The following is a 14,912-nucleotide window of genomic DNA, read 5'->3' on the forward strand; positions in this document are numbered from 1 at the left end:
GGCTCCTAAATTTGTTAAAAGTGTCTAAACAAATAAGGCCTTACAGTTAAAGCAATTCCGCATTTTCAGAGTATCTAAGATACGCAAAGCCTGTTTAAGAGTAATTCAACTGATACAAGAGTAATTCAACTTGCAGCCTTCAGTATAAGACCCAGGCCAGGGATACATCATCCACAAGTTGGAAAGGTTCCAAGAGGAGATGGACAGCAAGTTCTGAAGTGTGGATATGTACTTCTGTCAGCTTTACAAAAGGCGTTGCAGTTTAGCCACTTGCAGTTTTTAAACCCTCCCTTTGGGCCATCAACTTCAGGTTTTGTGAAGAGATCTTAACAGATCCTCCCTGCCTATAAAAGAGCAGGACACACCTGAACTCCAAAAAGAAAAAGCATATTCATTTTATCTTAATAATAGATAACTCAGTTTCCAAAATATTTAGCAAGGCATTCTTGTATACGCTACCATTTATGTGACAGCAATAAGGTCCAAAAGTATCAAGTCAATCTAGGAAAGAAGAAGTGCCTTACTTGAGCTGCACAGATGCTGTACTGTGTAAACATGGCCTCATACAGAGCCATTAATCCACTCTGTCCAGCTGCTGCACAGGCTCGGGCCTCCAAGACCGGAATAGCCTACAAAGACAAAGAGCAGCTGTCAGGCAATGACTGGAACAGGCAGTACCCAACACTCAGGGAAAAGCAGGAGTGCCACCAGCCTCTCACCATATCTTTTAGCTGACTCTGGCCTGAATGAAGTGCTTGTCTCACACTCTGAGAAAGCAATATCTCATGACGCAATCGCTGCTTTCCAAAAGCTACAGCCCCACTGGTGACAATCATCATCTCTCGGCCCTGATTTTGCAGCATTGAGACCTGCAAGTACAGGAAATAAGAAACAGTGCCTGGCATATGATCAGTGAGAGCAAAACAGTCCTGGCTACTATAACCTTGTGCTCACCAATTCCTGCTGACACAAGGATTTTGATTTCTCTATGGATGTGCAAAGCAAGGCAATCGCCCTTCATGATACTTCTGCACACTTTCCCAGCCACTTGGAAGCTATGCCAAGGACTGCATGCAATCTGTAACTTCTTACAAACCTTCTTTTCACAATACCAGCTTTTGTGGCAGAAAAATACTTGAATCCCTCCATTCCCAAAGCTACCATTATACAGTAACTTTGAATTCTAGAAGTGAAGAGGCCAACTTCCAATAGCAAAGCTTTTGATTACTTCCTCCTTACATTTATGGGACCAGATTCCTTTCAAAGCCCCAAAGCTAAATGTCTTACATGAATTACATGTATTAGCTTAACTTTACTTCCCAGAAAGGACATGTTCAGTGCTCACCGAAATAATCCTTTCATTATGGAGAAGAAATACATGAGTTGATCCCATCAGATTTTCCTACAAGTAATGAGGTTTCAGGCTTTTCTTTGGAGGAACTTTGCTAATGCTCAGGTGATCAAGAAGGGTTGACTCATTTTGCAGAGTTCACATTCTTCAGTGCCACCTTCCCACTACAGACAACTAGTGCGCCATGTCTTACTTATTGCACAAAATTATCACTGTGCAAATTTTTCCCTCTATACTGGGTTTGGTCAAGATGGAGTTAACATTCTTTACAGGGGTCTGTATGATACTGTGTTTCAGATTTCTGTTCTAAAACAGTTTTGGTAACATTCCAATGTTTTGCCTATTGCTAAATAGTGCTTGCACAGCATCAAAGCCTCATCTTTCCCCCATGAGGAGCAGCATTAGCACAGTCATCAAGGCTTTCCTTGTTCCACTAGCAGGTAAGGGAGCAGCTGGACACAAAGTTCAGAGAGGACACATTTGAGACAGCTAACCTTAAACTGGCCAAAGGGACTCCTCACATCATATAATGTCACACACAGTAATAGAGTTGCAGAACAGCAAGACGCAGGAGGTAATCTTCCAAGGTGGCCATGACTCAAGAACTAGCAGGGCATTGGTCTGCTTGTGTGAGGTAGCGATTGCCATCACAGATTTCTTTTCCCCTCACCTTGACTTATTAAATCTTTATTTCAACCCAAGAGTTTTCTTACTTTCTCTATTCCTGTTTTCTTCCCAATCCCACTGGTGGTGGGAACAGGTGAAGGGAGCAAACAAGAATCTGTGTGGATGCTTAGCTGATAGTCAGGATCAACCCACCACACCTTCAAAAAACAATTTACTGAGTTATGTGGTTTATAATACTGCAACATAGGGGGTTGAAAAGGGAAAGGCTAACACATTGTTTTAAAGAGTATCAATATTTTATGATGGTTTACTAGAATCTTCTGTAGCATCCAACAATCACTGAATACCTGAAGTAAACTCAAATGTTCAGTCACAGAATTACCTGCTCTACAATAGAAGCCAGCCTCCCAAGGGCCAAGCCACACTCATCCCCTCGAGTAACAACAGCACTACCCAGCTTTACTACAATCCGTTTTGCATGCTTCAGCTCACTGCGGTGTGCAAATGATTTTCCATGTGCACGGCTGAGTGGCACGGTGATAAATGGAATGTTGCTCCAACAACGGATGGATTCATTCCTTAATCTTTGGCAAGGGAGATCTGTGGACAGAGAAAGAAAGAAAAAAAACAAAACCAGTTTTAAGTGTTTCACTGAGACTTTTGACCCTTCACAATAAACTTCCCTGTAACTGAGAATGAGAAGCTAGCCTTTAATTCACTGAAACAAAGTGAAAAACAGGAGTATCGGAGCAGCATTAACCATTCCTAAGGTATAGAAGGCAATATCCCATGCAACACAGAGCTCTGACTCTGGGAATCTAGAAGACCAAAATAAAAGACGCTGTAAAAGAGCCTATATAGCTCACATCTCAAGGACTAGTTTTAAAAACAATCTACTTTGCCTTGCCTCATTAGATAACAGTTTCAGAGAGTTTTCCTGTCTGAAGTAGCACAGAAAGCCTGATTTTTAGAAAAGAAACATAGCTTTTACAAAATCTCTAAGCCAGGTATTTTTGCACATTGCTCAACTAGCGAAAATGAAGGGCCATGACAGATATATGAACTCCAAGTCACATGGTGACATGGTGTTGTTCAAGCCCTTGAAGATGTGATTGTGCTCCAAGCCTGTCAATGCTCAGGAGGCATTTGGACAATGCCCAGAGGGTGCTTTAGCTTTGGGCAGTCCTGAAGCATCAGGCTGTGGGACTAGCTGACCACTCTAAGTGTCTTACAACTAAGCACTCTATTCTGGTCAATCCTAATTAATGTATCATCTGAAGATGCAGAGCCATCTTTACAAGTCAGTGAACATTACACTCTACTATTTAGTACTGCTATTTAGTATTTGCCTAACCTACACAGTATAATCAGAAAGGAGTTTATTTCCAGTTCTCTTGGCTTCAAGGTTTAGAAGGTTCCAAGAAGGTAGCTGTTGAGAGCTAACTAGTATCTGAAAAGAAACCCTTTACTTTTTCAAAGAAAAATAAAGGAAAAGACCACAGCTCTAGAACAAGCAGAGAATTCAATTCATCCCCACTAAAGTCCTAATCATTACTCTTGTTCTACGGCCACGTAAATCTACGTCTTTTAGTAATTTTACACTGTACTGAGATGTGAAATTGGCTCCCACGTTACACATGTAAAACATTTATGGAGATGCAAGTCCATTAATTTGCTCCACATGCAATTAGGAAGGAACTGACATAGCCATCCAGTCCAGGTTTTGGACAAGTAGGCTTAAAGGGATTCCAGTTTTTATATCTCATACCTGTCAACAGTTTCACTTCCTTAATAAAGGGACACACATGAAACATACTTCAGTATTTGGAACTGCAGATCCTTCACTGTGTAGCCTGCACAAGACTTGCTTCTCAGGAGTAAAGAAGCAGAATTTCAAAACACACAAGTGGAACAGAACAGGAAAAAATGTAGAGAACAAACAGAAAACAGTGGAGAAGAAAAAAAAATCCCTGTCAAATATGATGACTCCAGCTTTAGACCACAACTGATGAAGTGACAGGAGTTGCTCCACTGCTGGATACTACCAATACTTGGGAACAAACTTCTCATAGGTAGCACTGTGAAAATTACTGACTTCAGAAAATGAGGAATACTTAGAAATGTTACAAATACAGAAGTCAACAGAGCTGTAGCTCATAAATAAAAAGTTTAGAAGTTTCAAGATTTTAACATCTAATTCATATAGTTATTAATAAAAGAAAACTATTAGCAGACAGACCAGTGGGAAATAATTCTTGCATGCAATGGTAAACAGCTACTCTCTTGATCTAATAGAGTTTATCTATCCTTACCTTTCGTATTTCAGACCATTAATCAAGCAGACATTGAATGGTTCTCTAAAATTAGGTTTTCAGGGAAGAACTATTAACAGGGCACCTATGTATTTAAACTATATAAAACCTGCATGCACTTTCCACTTGAATTTAATACAAGTAAATTTGAGTTTTGTCCTTTGCTTTACTCAAGACATCTGAAAATGCAGGAGCAGACACAATCAGATCTTGTTTTCCAGGAATGTATGAGGTTGAAATAAGGAACTTATACAGCAGCATTACTTTTACAACTTTTTTTTTCTTGAAATGTATGTCAGAATGAAAAATACACAGACATCCAGCTGAATATTACTGAGTTAAGGGAGAAAGTAACATTGAGAAAGTAGAGCTTCAACTACAGCTCACTTCAGAGGTTGTAAGTTTTCAATGATGTTAATGAGGTGGTTTTCCTTCCAGCATAGGAAAGAGCAGAGGCATGCCCAGACACATACTGACCAACATTTTAGAAATGTGTGCTTTCTCTCATACATACATAAACGAGAAATGGCTGCGGTGACATGTGGCGGTGAGACAAAGCACCATCCAGGGGAACGGACAAGAGGGCTCAGAGCAGCTCGACACAACATTTTGAGATGCCTTCTGCAAATCAAGGATATCTGCAAGTTAAAATGAAGGGAGGATGGTTAAATAACAATGACTTTTCATCTATATTTCTCTCCTCACCCACTCCCTCTGTCCAACTCCTCTTTTCCTGTACCATCTTAATACAATTTCCTCATGACAACTCTCCATTTTGCAGAACTTGCACACAGACTGTGACATAGAAGACCTGAAGGCCCCTCTTCCTTACTTGCTGCCAGATCTTTATTAAAGGTAAAGAATAAAGCATGGCTCCCTGAGAAGGGAAACCACTATTAGTGAATGTACCTACAATGGATAAAAGTAATATTTTTATCATGGAGAAGCCTGGAAGAAAAAGATGGAAGTAGAGAAGTTCTATCATAACTTCTCTGTACACCTCACAACAGAGCATCTTACTAGATTTTTCATGAATCTCAGCCCTATTCAACACAGGAAATATGCTCATTCACTTTTCCCTGAGCACTATCAAATTACTTATCCATGATTACAAGTAAAGACACAAATTTCCAAGCACCTGGCATTAGTTTCCCTTGACTGAACCTTTAAACACTCAGGATTCTTCTAACTCTAAAGTTCACTAGAGTAAGTACACAGCAAAAAAGGGATATACAATTACCCATCTCATGACAGGTCAAGTTCATGTAATGCATCCAGTTTCACCATGGAAACAAATGAGATTAAGAAGAACCCAGTTCTCCCAGACAGATAGTATTTAAACCACAAAACCTCTCCTTCCCCTTTTACAAAATTTTCCTTCCTTTCATTGCTTTCAATCCATTTTCCAGCAACATTGAAATAAAGTAAAAAAACTGCACAAGCTATGGTACAGAGGAAGCATTGAAAAGAGGACCCTTGAAGAGGCCTCATTACTCTGCATCAGGGTACTATTATCTCTCATTAAAATCCTTACCAAAATATACATATCTACATTAGACAAGGCAGCCACCAGCACATAATGCTCCTCCTGTTTTGTCTAGTAAAGCTTATATTGCATGGCACTTTAATAATATTAATCTGCACTGTCCTTCACAGTTCTGTATTTCCAGGATGAGGCAGACAAAGGATTCTGAGCAGACCATGCAACGCTGTCACAAAGTTCTCTTCTCGTAACAGGGTAAGCTTAAAGTAGGGGACCAGTAGTACCTAGACAAAGGTTTCCCCCTCTGAACCCTTACCAGGCACCTCATGCACCTGCCTCAGGGGCTGCACAATTCCCACTATTCATGTTTCAACCTTCCACCTTGGAGCTCACCTTGACCTCTTCTGTTAGACACTGTCTTCTCAAGGGGGTCTTAGCTGGGTCTCAGAGACAGGCTCCAGATCCAGCAGCTCCTGACATGAGCTGGCAAACACCAGGTTCTTTATCCAGACCCCTTTCCACAACAAACACCCTGAGCGGAACTGCCCAGTCCTCTTCAGCTCCCTCTGCAGACTATGCCCCTTAAAGGACACAAACAGGCATGCTACCTGAAGTTTCACCTCCAGACACCTCCTCTTACCTCTCCTGTCAGACCTTCAGCTCCGGCTACACTAATAACCTCCTGGCATTCGCTGTCACAGAATACAGACCCACACTGGCCAGATCAAACTGTGCCATCTCCTTTGCTGCTCCTGCTGAGAACCACTACACAGTCTCACTACAGGCTGCTTGCAACTAAGAGCAACCTTGTCCTTCTGGAAGGCTGTCTCCCGTTTGCCGGAGACAACTTTGCTAAAAGCAGGCAGACAGTGAAGAGTGAGGAGTGTCAGTGTGGATCTTTTGAAGAAAAAGATTATAAAATATAGCATGTTTTTGAAACTGGGTTGTAGGAGAAGGCAAGGACAGCAAGTCAGCAAGAAAACAGAGTTTAAAACAGCAGCAAGTATCAGTATGTGAAATGGAAATGGATGGTGCCTGAAACCACAGACAGAGGGCAGTTTAGGGTATGTAACTACAGGCTTTCTTTCAGGCTAACTTCTGTCCTTTCACTCAGTCAAGGATTTAAAGTTAATTTTAATCCTCATTTTCCATTCCACTCGCATTTCCACCACTTCCATAGCCGGAAGGGTTCCGAGATTCAGTGACAAAAAAATAAAAAATGCGTAGAATTAAAAACAATTTTTTGAAAAATAAAACTTTCCTGCCTTACTTGGAGGAAGCAATAAAAAAAAGCAAAATGCATTATTCAGGTATTCCCCCTAGCATCAGCCTAATTTTTTTTTTCCACTACCAGAAGAACCTAATTCTTCCAAACTAGTCTCCAAATATGACCTTTAAAAATATAATTTTCCTACTACCTTTTTAAATAATGAAAGTTATCCTTGTATTATTGCTCACAGAAAGCAATACCATGACCTAGTTCTCATGTACTTATTATCATAAAAACAGCTGTTAAGTAGCACAGTACATTTAGATCCTGTTTCAGATCAGTGTAAAGAGACTTAGTTACCCTCCAAAGCAACCAGCGACGTCAAATTCTAAAATTTGTCTTGAAAACCAGAGTCTGTAACACTGCTCATTCAGTCCGTTGGCTGCAGAGCCATAGCATGTCCACAAATACTTTTAGTACATTGACTATTCTAAATAAGCTGTTTTCACAGTTTTAGATATAAAGGCAAATATCTGAGTATTAAAACATTCCGCAAGTGAAAAAATCTGGAAGTCAAACTCTGATCGATAGAACCATTTTGCAAAACACTTAAGCACAGAAATAGAGATAAAACAAGTTCAAAGGAAATGCACACAATTTCTATGAAGTGAGTCTTTCCCACAACACAAATTTTAAGTCTTCGGTAACATACAGAGGCTTTTATTATTTAAACCGCTTCATTACCTTACCAACTGCAAGGGGGGGAAAAAACCCAATCTGAAGCTCTTCCTGCAAACTTTAACCCTAGAAACATTCCCAGAGAGAAGCCAGTTCAGAAGAACTGACTAAAATAAATGAAAATTTCAAATAAATGGTCTTTAGAGCAGCTTGCATTTAGGTTCACCGGGGTTCTGCAGATGGCAAACGCGCAGAGAAGCGGCATTCAGAGCAGCAAGTACCATGCGATTCCTTTCTCTCAAGAACGCACCCCAGCAGTACAGTGCGGTCACGGCAGCACTGCCTGGCGCGGCAGAGCAGCACCTTGTCCTGGCCTCGGAACCCTTCCGAGCGCTTCACAGGCAGCACCCGCAGGAGCCTGGCGTTAGTTCGTTCCGCCAGATCCAGCCTATAAAGAGCTGTGCAGCGCAGGAGGGGCTGCACGGCGGCGGCGGCAGGGCCGGGCCCTCGGCGCCCCCCTGAGGAGGCAGCGGCGGCCGCGGGGCTCTCCCCGGGGCTCTCGGACCCCGCCGAGCAGCACGCGCAGGCAGCCCGGCCACGCACGGGCGCGCTCCCGCCGCCGCGGCCCCGCTGACCCACCGCAGCCAATCCCCGCCCGGAGCGGCCTCGGTCGCAGCCAATCCGCGGCCGCGGCAGCAGCTACGTCACGTCACCGAGCGCCGCCTCGCCGTACTCGCCCGCGCTCCTTCCCCCCGGCGCCAGCGGTAGATGATGTAATTCCACTCCACGTTGCAGCACAAAATCCTGGCCTTTGTAAGTTACAGCATTAACAACTGTTTAGTCTAGCCCCAGACTAGTTCAGACAGCCCCACCCAAAGCACAAGCTGCTGAGCCATCTCCCACAGCGGCCTCCCTTAACCTGGATTCTCCTTGCTCTCACATGTTTGCCGTCTGGGGCACAGCAGATGAAAGGGATCTGCAGCCAATCTTCTGAGACTGGCTTTAGCTCCTTAAACCGTTTACATCCTTTCTTTTCTCCACTGCAGCCCAAACCTCTTCGCAAGTGCAAGAGTGCTGGCTTTGCTCTCCACTTACTTCCCATATCTCATTTGAAGTCACTTCTAAATTAAGGGAATTGGGGTAATTTAGAACCATAGAATATCCTGAGCACTGAAGGACTCACAGAGATCATCAAAGTCCAGCTCCTGGGCCTGCACAGGACAGCTCCAATCATCACACCACATGCCTGAGACTCATCCAAATGCTACTTGAGCTCAGTGTTGGGCCCATGACCAGGGCCTGACCCCCTCTAGGGCATGAACCTTTTCCTGATGTCCAGCCTAAATGTCCCTTGACACAGCTCCAGTGGTTTCCTCAGGTCCTGTCACTGGCCACAGAGAGCAGAGGTCATTGTCTTGTCCCTCCACTGCCCCTTGGGAGGAAGCTGCAGAGTGCCATGATGTCTCCCCTCAGACTCCTCCAGATTGAGCAAGCTAAGAGCCCTCAACAGCTCCTCCTGTGGCTTTCCCTGGAGACCTGTCACCATCTTTGCAGTCCTCTTTTGGATGCATCCCTGACTGCAGTGGCCTTGGATGCAACCAATCCGCAAACATGGTGGCCCTAATGCAACCCTAAGCATCACATCTACACAGATAGGAAAAGCACTGTCAGCTGCCACGGGCACTGCCTGGTGCTTTAGATCCCTCCATGGCGAGGGGTGGCGAGTCTATCACTGCTGTGAGCAATGGTCAGCAGTGCCTGATCACCCTTTCTGTGAAGACATTTTTCCTAATATCCAACCTAAACCTCCCTTGGCACTTCTTGATGCCATTTCCTCTCATCCTGTCACTGGTTCCAGGGGAACAGAGCCAGACTCCCACCTGGCTGCATCCTCCTGTCAGGGAGGATGGCACAGAGCAAGGTTTCCCCCTGAGCCTTCTTTTTCTGCAGGCTGACCCTCCTCAGCTACCTCAGCTTCTCCTCATGAGACTTGTGCTTCACACCATTCCCTTGCTCCATTCCCTTCTCTGGACACACTCTAGTCCCTCACTGTCCTTCTTACAGTGGAGAGCCCCAAAACTGACTTCAGGATTAAAGCTGCAGGCCTCACCAGTGCCAGTGAAGGGCAGTGGTCACTGCCCTGGGCATGTGGCCACACCACGGCTGATACAAGCCAGATGCCATTGGTGTTCTTTGTCATGTGCGCTCATATTCAGCCAGTTGACCAGCACACCCTGCCCTTTCTTGTCATTCTTCCCCCAGCCTTGAGAAGTCCGTGGGCCTGCTGTCACCCACGGGCGGGACCAGCACTTCACCTTGTTGGCCCTCGTATCACTGCTCTTGGCCCATCAATCCAGCCTGTCCAGATCCTTCTGGAGAGCCTTCCTGCACAACAGCAGACAAGCATTCCTGCCCAACTCAGTGTCATCCTCAAGCACTCATCACTGCAATGGGTAGAAAGAACAAATCTACAGCTTCTCATCTTCAAAGACACCACCAAATCCACAGTAATGCCCCAGTTTAACTCAGACACTAGTTATACTGTTTACTGTCCTCACCTATGTTATAGTACCACTGCTATATTCCTATGAGAATTCAAATAAATTCCAACAGTATCAATTCCCATATTGTTGCACAGGATTTGTTCTGTGGGCCATTTCTATTAACTTGTTTGGGGGGCTGTTTGTTTTTTAGTTTTGTTTTGTTTTTTTAAATTGTAAACATCACCTTCTGGGATCAAGTAACAATCTTAAATGAAGGTCTCAAAATTGCAGAGAAAATTTCACAAAGAATGTAGAATATTCAAGTGGTGGGAAGTGGAGTTCAAGACATTTGGAAAAACTTCAGTGTCTCAAGAATTAACAGAAAATCCAACTCACAATTATCTTACATTAACATATCACTCTCTCCAAACAAGGGAAATTAAACAAGTCCCCCAGCTCCTGCTAAAAAGAAGAAAAAATATCAAAACCATAAGATCCTCCCCATCCTTCCCCCTCCAAAAACCCCAAACAAACAAAAAACCATACCTCAAAAATAAGGTCATCATAAGGTCTTTGTTAGAAGACTATTTGGAGATCTTTACTTTTCCAGAAATGGAATTTGGTTTAATCATCATAATGCATGTAAGCCCTGCTCTCCCCTCTTCCCCACTCCAATTATTAGCAATTGCAGAGTAAATCGAATGACAACACCAGAATGTTGGTCACTCACAAAAAAATTAGAATGGTAACTAAAGGTATATCACAATAGTAGACTTATTTTTTCTTGTATTAAGCCTTTTTTCTATATTAAGTCAAGCCTTTTGGGACTTTGCTGATCCTTGTAGGCCCCTTCCAACACAGAATATTCTGTCATTCATTTCAAAAAGCTAAAAAGAAATGGAAATGCTCTCATTTTAAGCTCACCGGGCCAATTTTTAGCATGTGCAACTTCTATAAAATGTGCTTCCAAATAAAAAGCAACAGGTTCCCCATAACCATTCCAGATACTGAAGAGCTGCTTTTCTTTTTCAGATATTCAAATAGATATTGAATTGGTAAGAGAAAATGCATACAAAATAAACCAGTACTTTCATTTGCCACATGAAACCAGCAGTTTTTATTGAAGTACACTTTTTAGTGGCAGGGAATCCTAAATTTCCTATGTGGTCAGCAGTTACCTACCTTGGTGCACTTTGCAAGCATACTAAGAAGTGAGCAATGTAAAACTGCCGTTTCGGACAGTTAAAAGTAGTGAACCTTCAGTAATCCCAAAGAGAGCTCCATCTTCAAGAAAAAGCATGGAACTATCCTAATGGTAATAACCATATGTGTAGGCACACATGCTTCAATCCACCTGGCTGCATCCCAGACATAATTGCAAGAAGCACGAGTACATCTCTGTGCAAATATTTTATTCCCCAGCTAATTAAAGACAAAAAAGAAGAAAAAAAATCATAGAGTATCTGCTTTAATCAAACTTTCTAAGTGAGGAACATAAGGATAGGTTAACTTAATCAAGCATGATTAAACCACTAATAAACCTCAAGATAGGATTAATTAGCATCTTTCAAGCATTTCCTTCTTCCTAACATCTCTTTACTCTTGCCTCAATTAAATCTTGCGACTTTCTTCTATCACCTGTTTTGAGCACTGAGGAGTAAAACATCAGGTTGCACCAGCTGTTAAGATAAAGATGATACAACTAGCATCCCATTCTGCTCCAGTTTCCCTATATCCATCAAATGAAGGTTGTACAATTGCCAGACATAGCATAAGTAAACAAATAAAATAAAACAAACTCATAGATAGAACAGCAGTCTTTCAGATGCCCAGATAAAGTACATGCATAGGACAAGAAAGCAATCAAAACTAGTTTCCAGCTTTGTGGAGACTGGGGTTATTCACCTTCATATGACTGATGATTTTACAGACTTGCAGTGCAACTACCTCCTCATTCCTCCATCTGCTGTCATGCTCGACAGTTGTCCCTGAACAACCACTTTTGCCACCTTCTGATCAAAGCTGCAATTCCTGTCCCCAAGCAAGACAGCTTGATCATGGTAATACTCTGGTCAGAGACTAACTGACCCACCCATCTGTACAAGTGAATATTAGCACCAGAAAGAGAGAAGCACAGCAATTCCTTAGACTACACTGCCATTAAGACATCTGCATAGGATGCTCTTGCTTTCCTTATATCAAGGCTATTGCATGTATATGCAATGATCTCCGCTGCTCTTCCTCCACCTCCTTGATCAGTGCAAACACAGTGACACGTGCCAGCCGAGGGAGAGTCCGGAACGGCAGCAGAGAACAGAGCACTCAAATTTGGATGAAGGATTAATATACTGGCATAATACGGTCTTTTATTCTGCATTTCATTCCTTAAGTGATAATTTCTATTATTCTATTTACTTTTTTCTTTTCCACTACATCTTGAACTGACTTTTCAGAGTATCATACACAGTGACTCTCAGATATTTTCTTCCCCACATGCTGCAGAAATCCATAAAAATACCATTGTTTTTGTATTCCTAGTAAAACAACATACAATAAAAACAGCTGAACAATTACTGAAGCTAAGCTTGAAAGATGCTTACTTTGCTACTGAACACAATTTTTATGACAATCATGACAAAACAGTAGCTTAAGAGCAAGGAAATACAGCAAAAAAAAAAAAAAAAACAGCAAAGCAGTTTACACAACAAAAAATATGCACTGACACAAATATGGAACAGGCGATACTGTTTCCAAAGTGACTAAACATAGTTTACTACAGAGAAAAAAAGAAGAAAAGTTTATTTTAACCCTTTGTAAATTTCTTCTCAGTATCCTCAAGAGCAAATCTGGGAAGACGGTAAACACTCGAAGTATCCATCAATTTGAGGGTACAGCATCGGCATAAGCATAAGCAGGTGGAAAATTTTTATAAGCATATGGAAATATTTGAGTTATTTTTCATTTAAAAAATTAAAACTCTTGACTTCATAATATGGACACAGTTGTCAAATAATTCTGGTAAACCATTTAAACTTTGCTTAAGTCTGCATTATCTAGAGTTTGATTACTCTTTCCAGAGAGCTATCAGGTTTCTTAAAAAAAGCTCTAATCTGATCCTGTTCTGTGTACTGTGAAGAAACAGTATGTGAAGAACACAGGCTTATCACAAAGTCGGGTCAAAACCTAGGGAGTGACTGTTAGCTGTCATGCAAGCGTCGGGGGGGTTTAAATACTTTCTTTGGGCATGGAGAAATCTTGTAAGTAGGCACAAGGTTTCTTTTCTGGCAAAGAAAAAGAAACCTCTAGAGGAGCAACAGATGCGCTCTCACAGATCTCCGGATGGATGAGGCCCGTGCAGCTCTTACCAGTTCGTCGGGCACTCGCTGGGGATCAAACTGCAATTCCACGCTGCCGGTAATTCCCCGCAGCAGTAACGCTCTGAGACCGCCGAGAAAAAGCGACCCCGAATCTGTGCAGCTCCGGAGAGCCCGCGGGTCCGAGAGATGGGCGGTGTGCGGCGCACCCCGGCAGCTGTCAGGCTGAGCTCGCTTCTTTCCGCCAGAGCCCTCAACCTCCTATCGCGGGCGACGCAGCAGCCGCTCCCGCTTCCCCACGCGGCAGGGGAAGGGGCAGCACCGACGGGCGGCGACCACCCCCAGCAAGGACCGGCCCTCCGCGCTCCCGGTGCGCCCCCCGCCGGCGGGCCAGAGCCGAGCCGCAGCCCCGCGCCCTTCTCCGCTGCGGGCACCACTGAGGCCGCTGCGGCCGGCTCAGCCCGGCGCTGCCCAGCCCGGCCCGTCCCCACTCACCCGCCCGGCTCCGCACGGCGCGGCCCGGCTCCCCGCCGCCTCCCGGCCCGGCTCCGCACAGCGCGGCCCGGCTCCCCGCCGCCTCCCGGCCCGGCTCCCCGCCGCCTGCCGGCCCGGCTCCCCGCCGCCTCCCGGCCCGGCTCCCCGCCGCCTCCCGGCCCGGCTCCCCGCCGCCTCCCGGCCCGGCTCCCCGCCGCCTGCCGGCCCGGCTCCCCGCCGCCTCCCCGCCGCCTGCCGTCGCTTCCGGCCCCACCCGCCCCGCCCCCGGCTTCGAAAATTGCTCTCCTGCTTTCAAATTTAAAATTACGCCTTCTAAAGAAACGAGGGGGATGTTTGGAAAGGACTTGAAAAATTTCCTAGTAAAGATCGTCTCGACTCGGACAGTGTAAAAACAGACTTACTGCCTCAAAAAAGGGAGATGTTGGACAGATGGCTCTAGCTAGAATGCTGGCAGCAGAAAAAGTGTTTTGTCTCAGCCCTTTGACATGGAGTACAAACACTCCATTCCTGTACATCCGACATACGAGTCTGCCTTGTGTGTGGTAATAAAATAACATTGCCTGATACTGAATTGCAACACAGGCTATTTCAGATCAGGCAGGGGGGAAAAACACAGCATGGTAAAGTACACACAAAAATTCATTGCCATAGGAAACTGCAGATTCTAAACCCACAAGCACTGCTGCCATGTGGCTAGAATTTGAATATGCCTTAAGGCAGAATATGGACAAGGCTCTTTCCAGCTCATATTTCTTGCTATGACAAAATGTGAAAGGAGACAAACATGAGCTAAAAATTAGGACGTTGGAGGCCAGATAATTACAATATAAAAGGTGATGTATTCTTACAGCATTTCAAGTATTTGCAGCCACAGAGCAAAGAGTATCTCTGGTTATACCTAAGTGAATTACCTCAATAATGCAGAAAACAAGGATGCCAGATCCTTTTCATTCATGCCC

General features: G+C 44.0%; 2 protein-coding genes across 7 annotated transcripts in view; one reads left to right on the forward strand and one right to left on the reverse strand.

Moving 5' to 3' along the window:
• Positions 1–14,016, reverse strand: part of ALDH18A1 (aldehyde dehydrogenase 18 family member A1) — a 30,546-nt gene extending 16,530 nt beyond the window's left edge. For 2 of the 6 annotated variants that reach the window (XM_064716390.1, XM_064716389.1), the window contains exons 1-5: positions 7,943–8,278; positions 4,805–4,928; positions 2,361–2,578; positions 720–869; positions 525–629 (exon numbers count right to left, since the gene is read on the reverse strand). In XM_064716390.1, the coding sequence (XP_064572460.1) occupies positions 525–629; positions 720–869; positions 2,361–2,578; positions 4,805–4,928; positions 7,943–7,945 (600 nt within the window). In that variant the 5' untranslated portion in view covers positions 7,946–8,278. Of the gene's footprint in view, positions 1–524; positions 630–719; positions 870–2,360; positions 2,579–4,804; positions 4,929–7,942; positions 8,279–13,509; positions 13,884–13,953 lie in introns of those variants that run through there. The other 4 variants (XM_064716393.1, XM_064716391.1, XM_064716392.1 and 1 more) reach the window with 4 other exon arrangements.
• LOC135449666 (basic proline-rich protein-like) lies at positions 13,484–14,254 on the forward strand. Its single transcript, XM_064716872.1, has 2 exons — positions 13,484–13,574; positions 13,707–14,254. Exons 1-2 carry the CDS (start codon positions 13,484–13,486, stop codon positions 14,252–14,254), a joined length of 639 nt encoding a protein of 212 aa, XP_064572942.1.
• Positions 14,255–14,912: the final 658 nt, after the last annotated feature.

This window comes from Zonotrichia leucophrys, chromosome 6, assembly GCF_028769735.1.
Source record: "Zonotrichia leucophrys gambelii isolate GWCS_2022_RI chromosome 6, RI_Zleu_2.0, whole genome shotgun sequence".
Taxonomy (NCBI): Eukaryota; Metazoa; Chordata; class Aves; order Passeriformes; family Passerellidae; genus Zonotrichia; species Zonotrichia leucophrys.

Bases quoted from the DNA above. Each gene is read 5' to 3' on its own strand.
- LOC135449666 (XM_064716872.1), top strand. From the start codon at position 13,484: ATGGATGAGGCCCGTGCAGCTCTTACCAGTTCGTCGGGCACTCGCTGG. The intron at 13,575-13,706 runs GTAACGCTCTGA...TCTTTCCGCCAG, and splicing joins GCCGGTAATTCCCCGCAGCA to AGCCCTCAACCTCCTATCGC.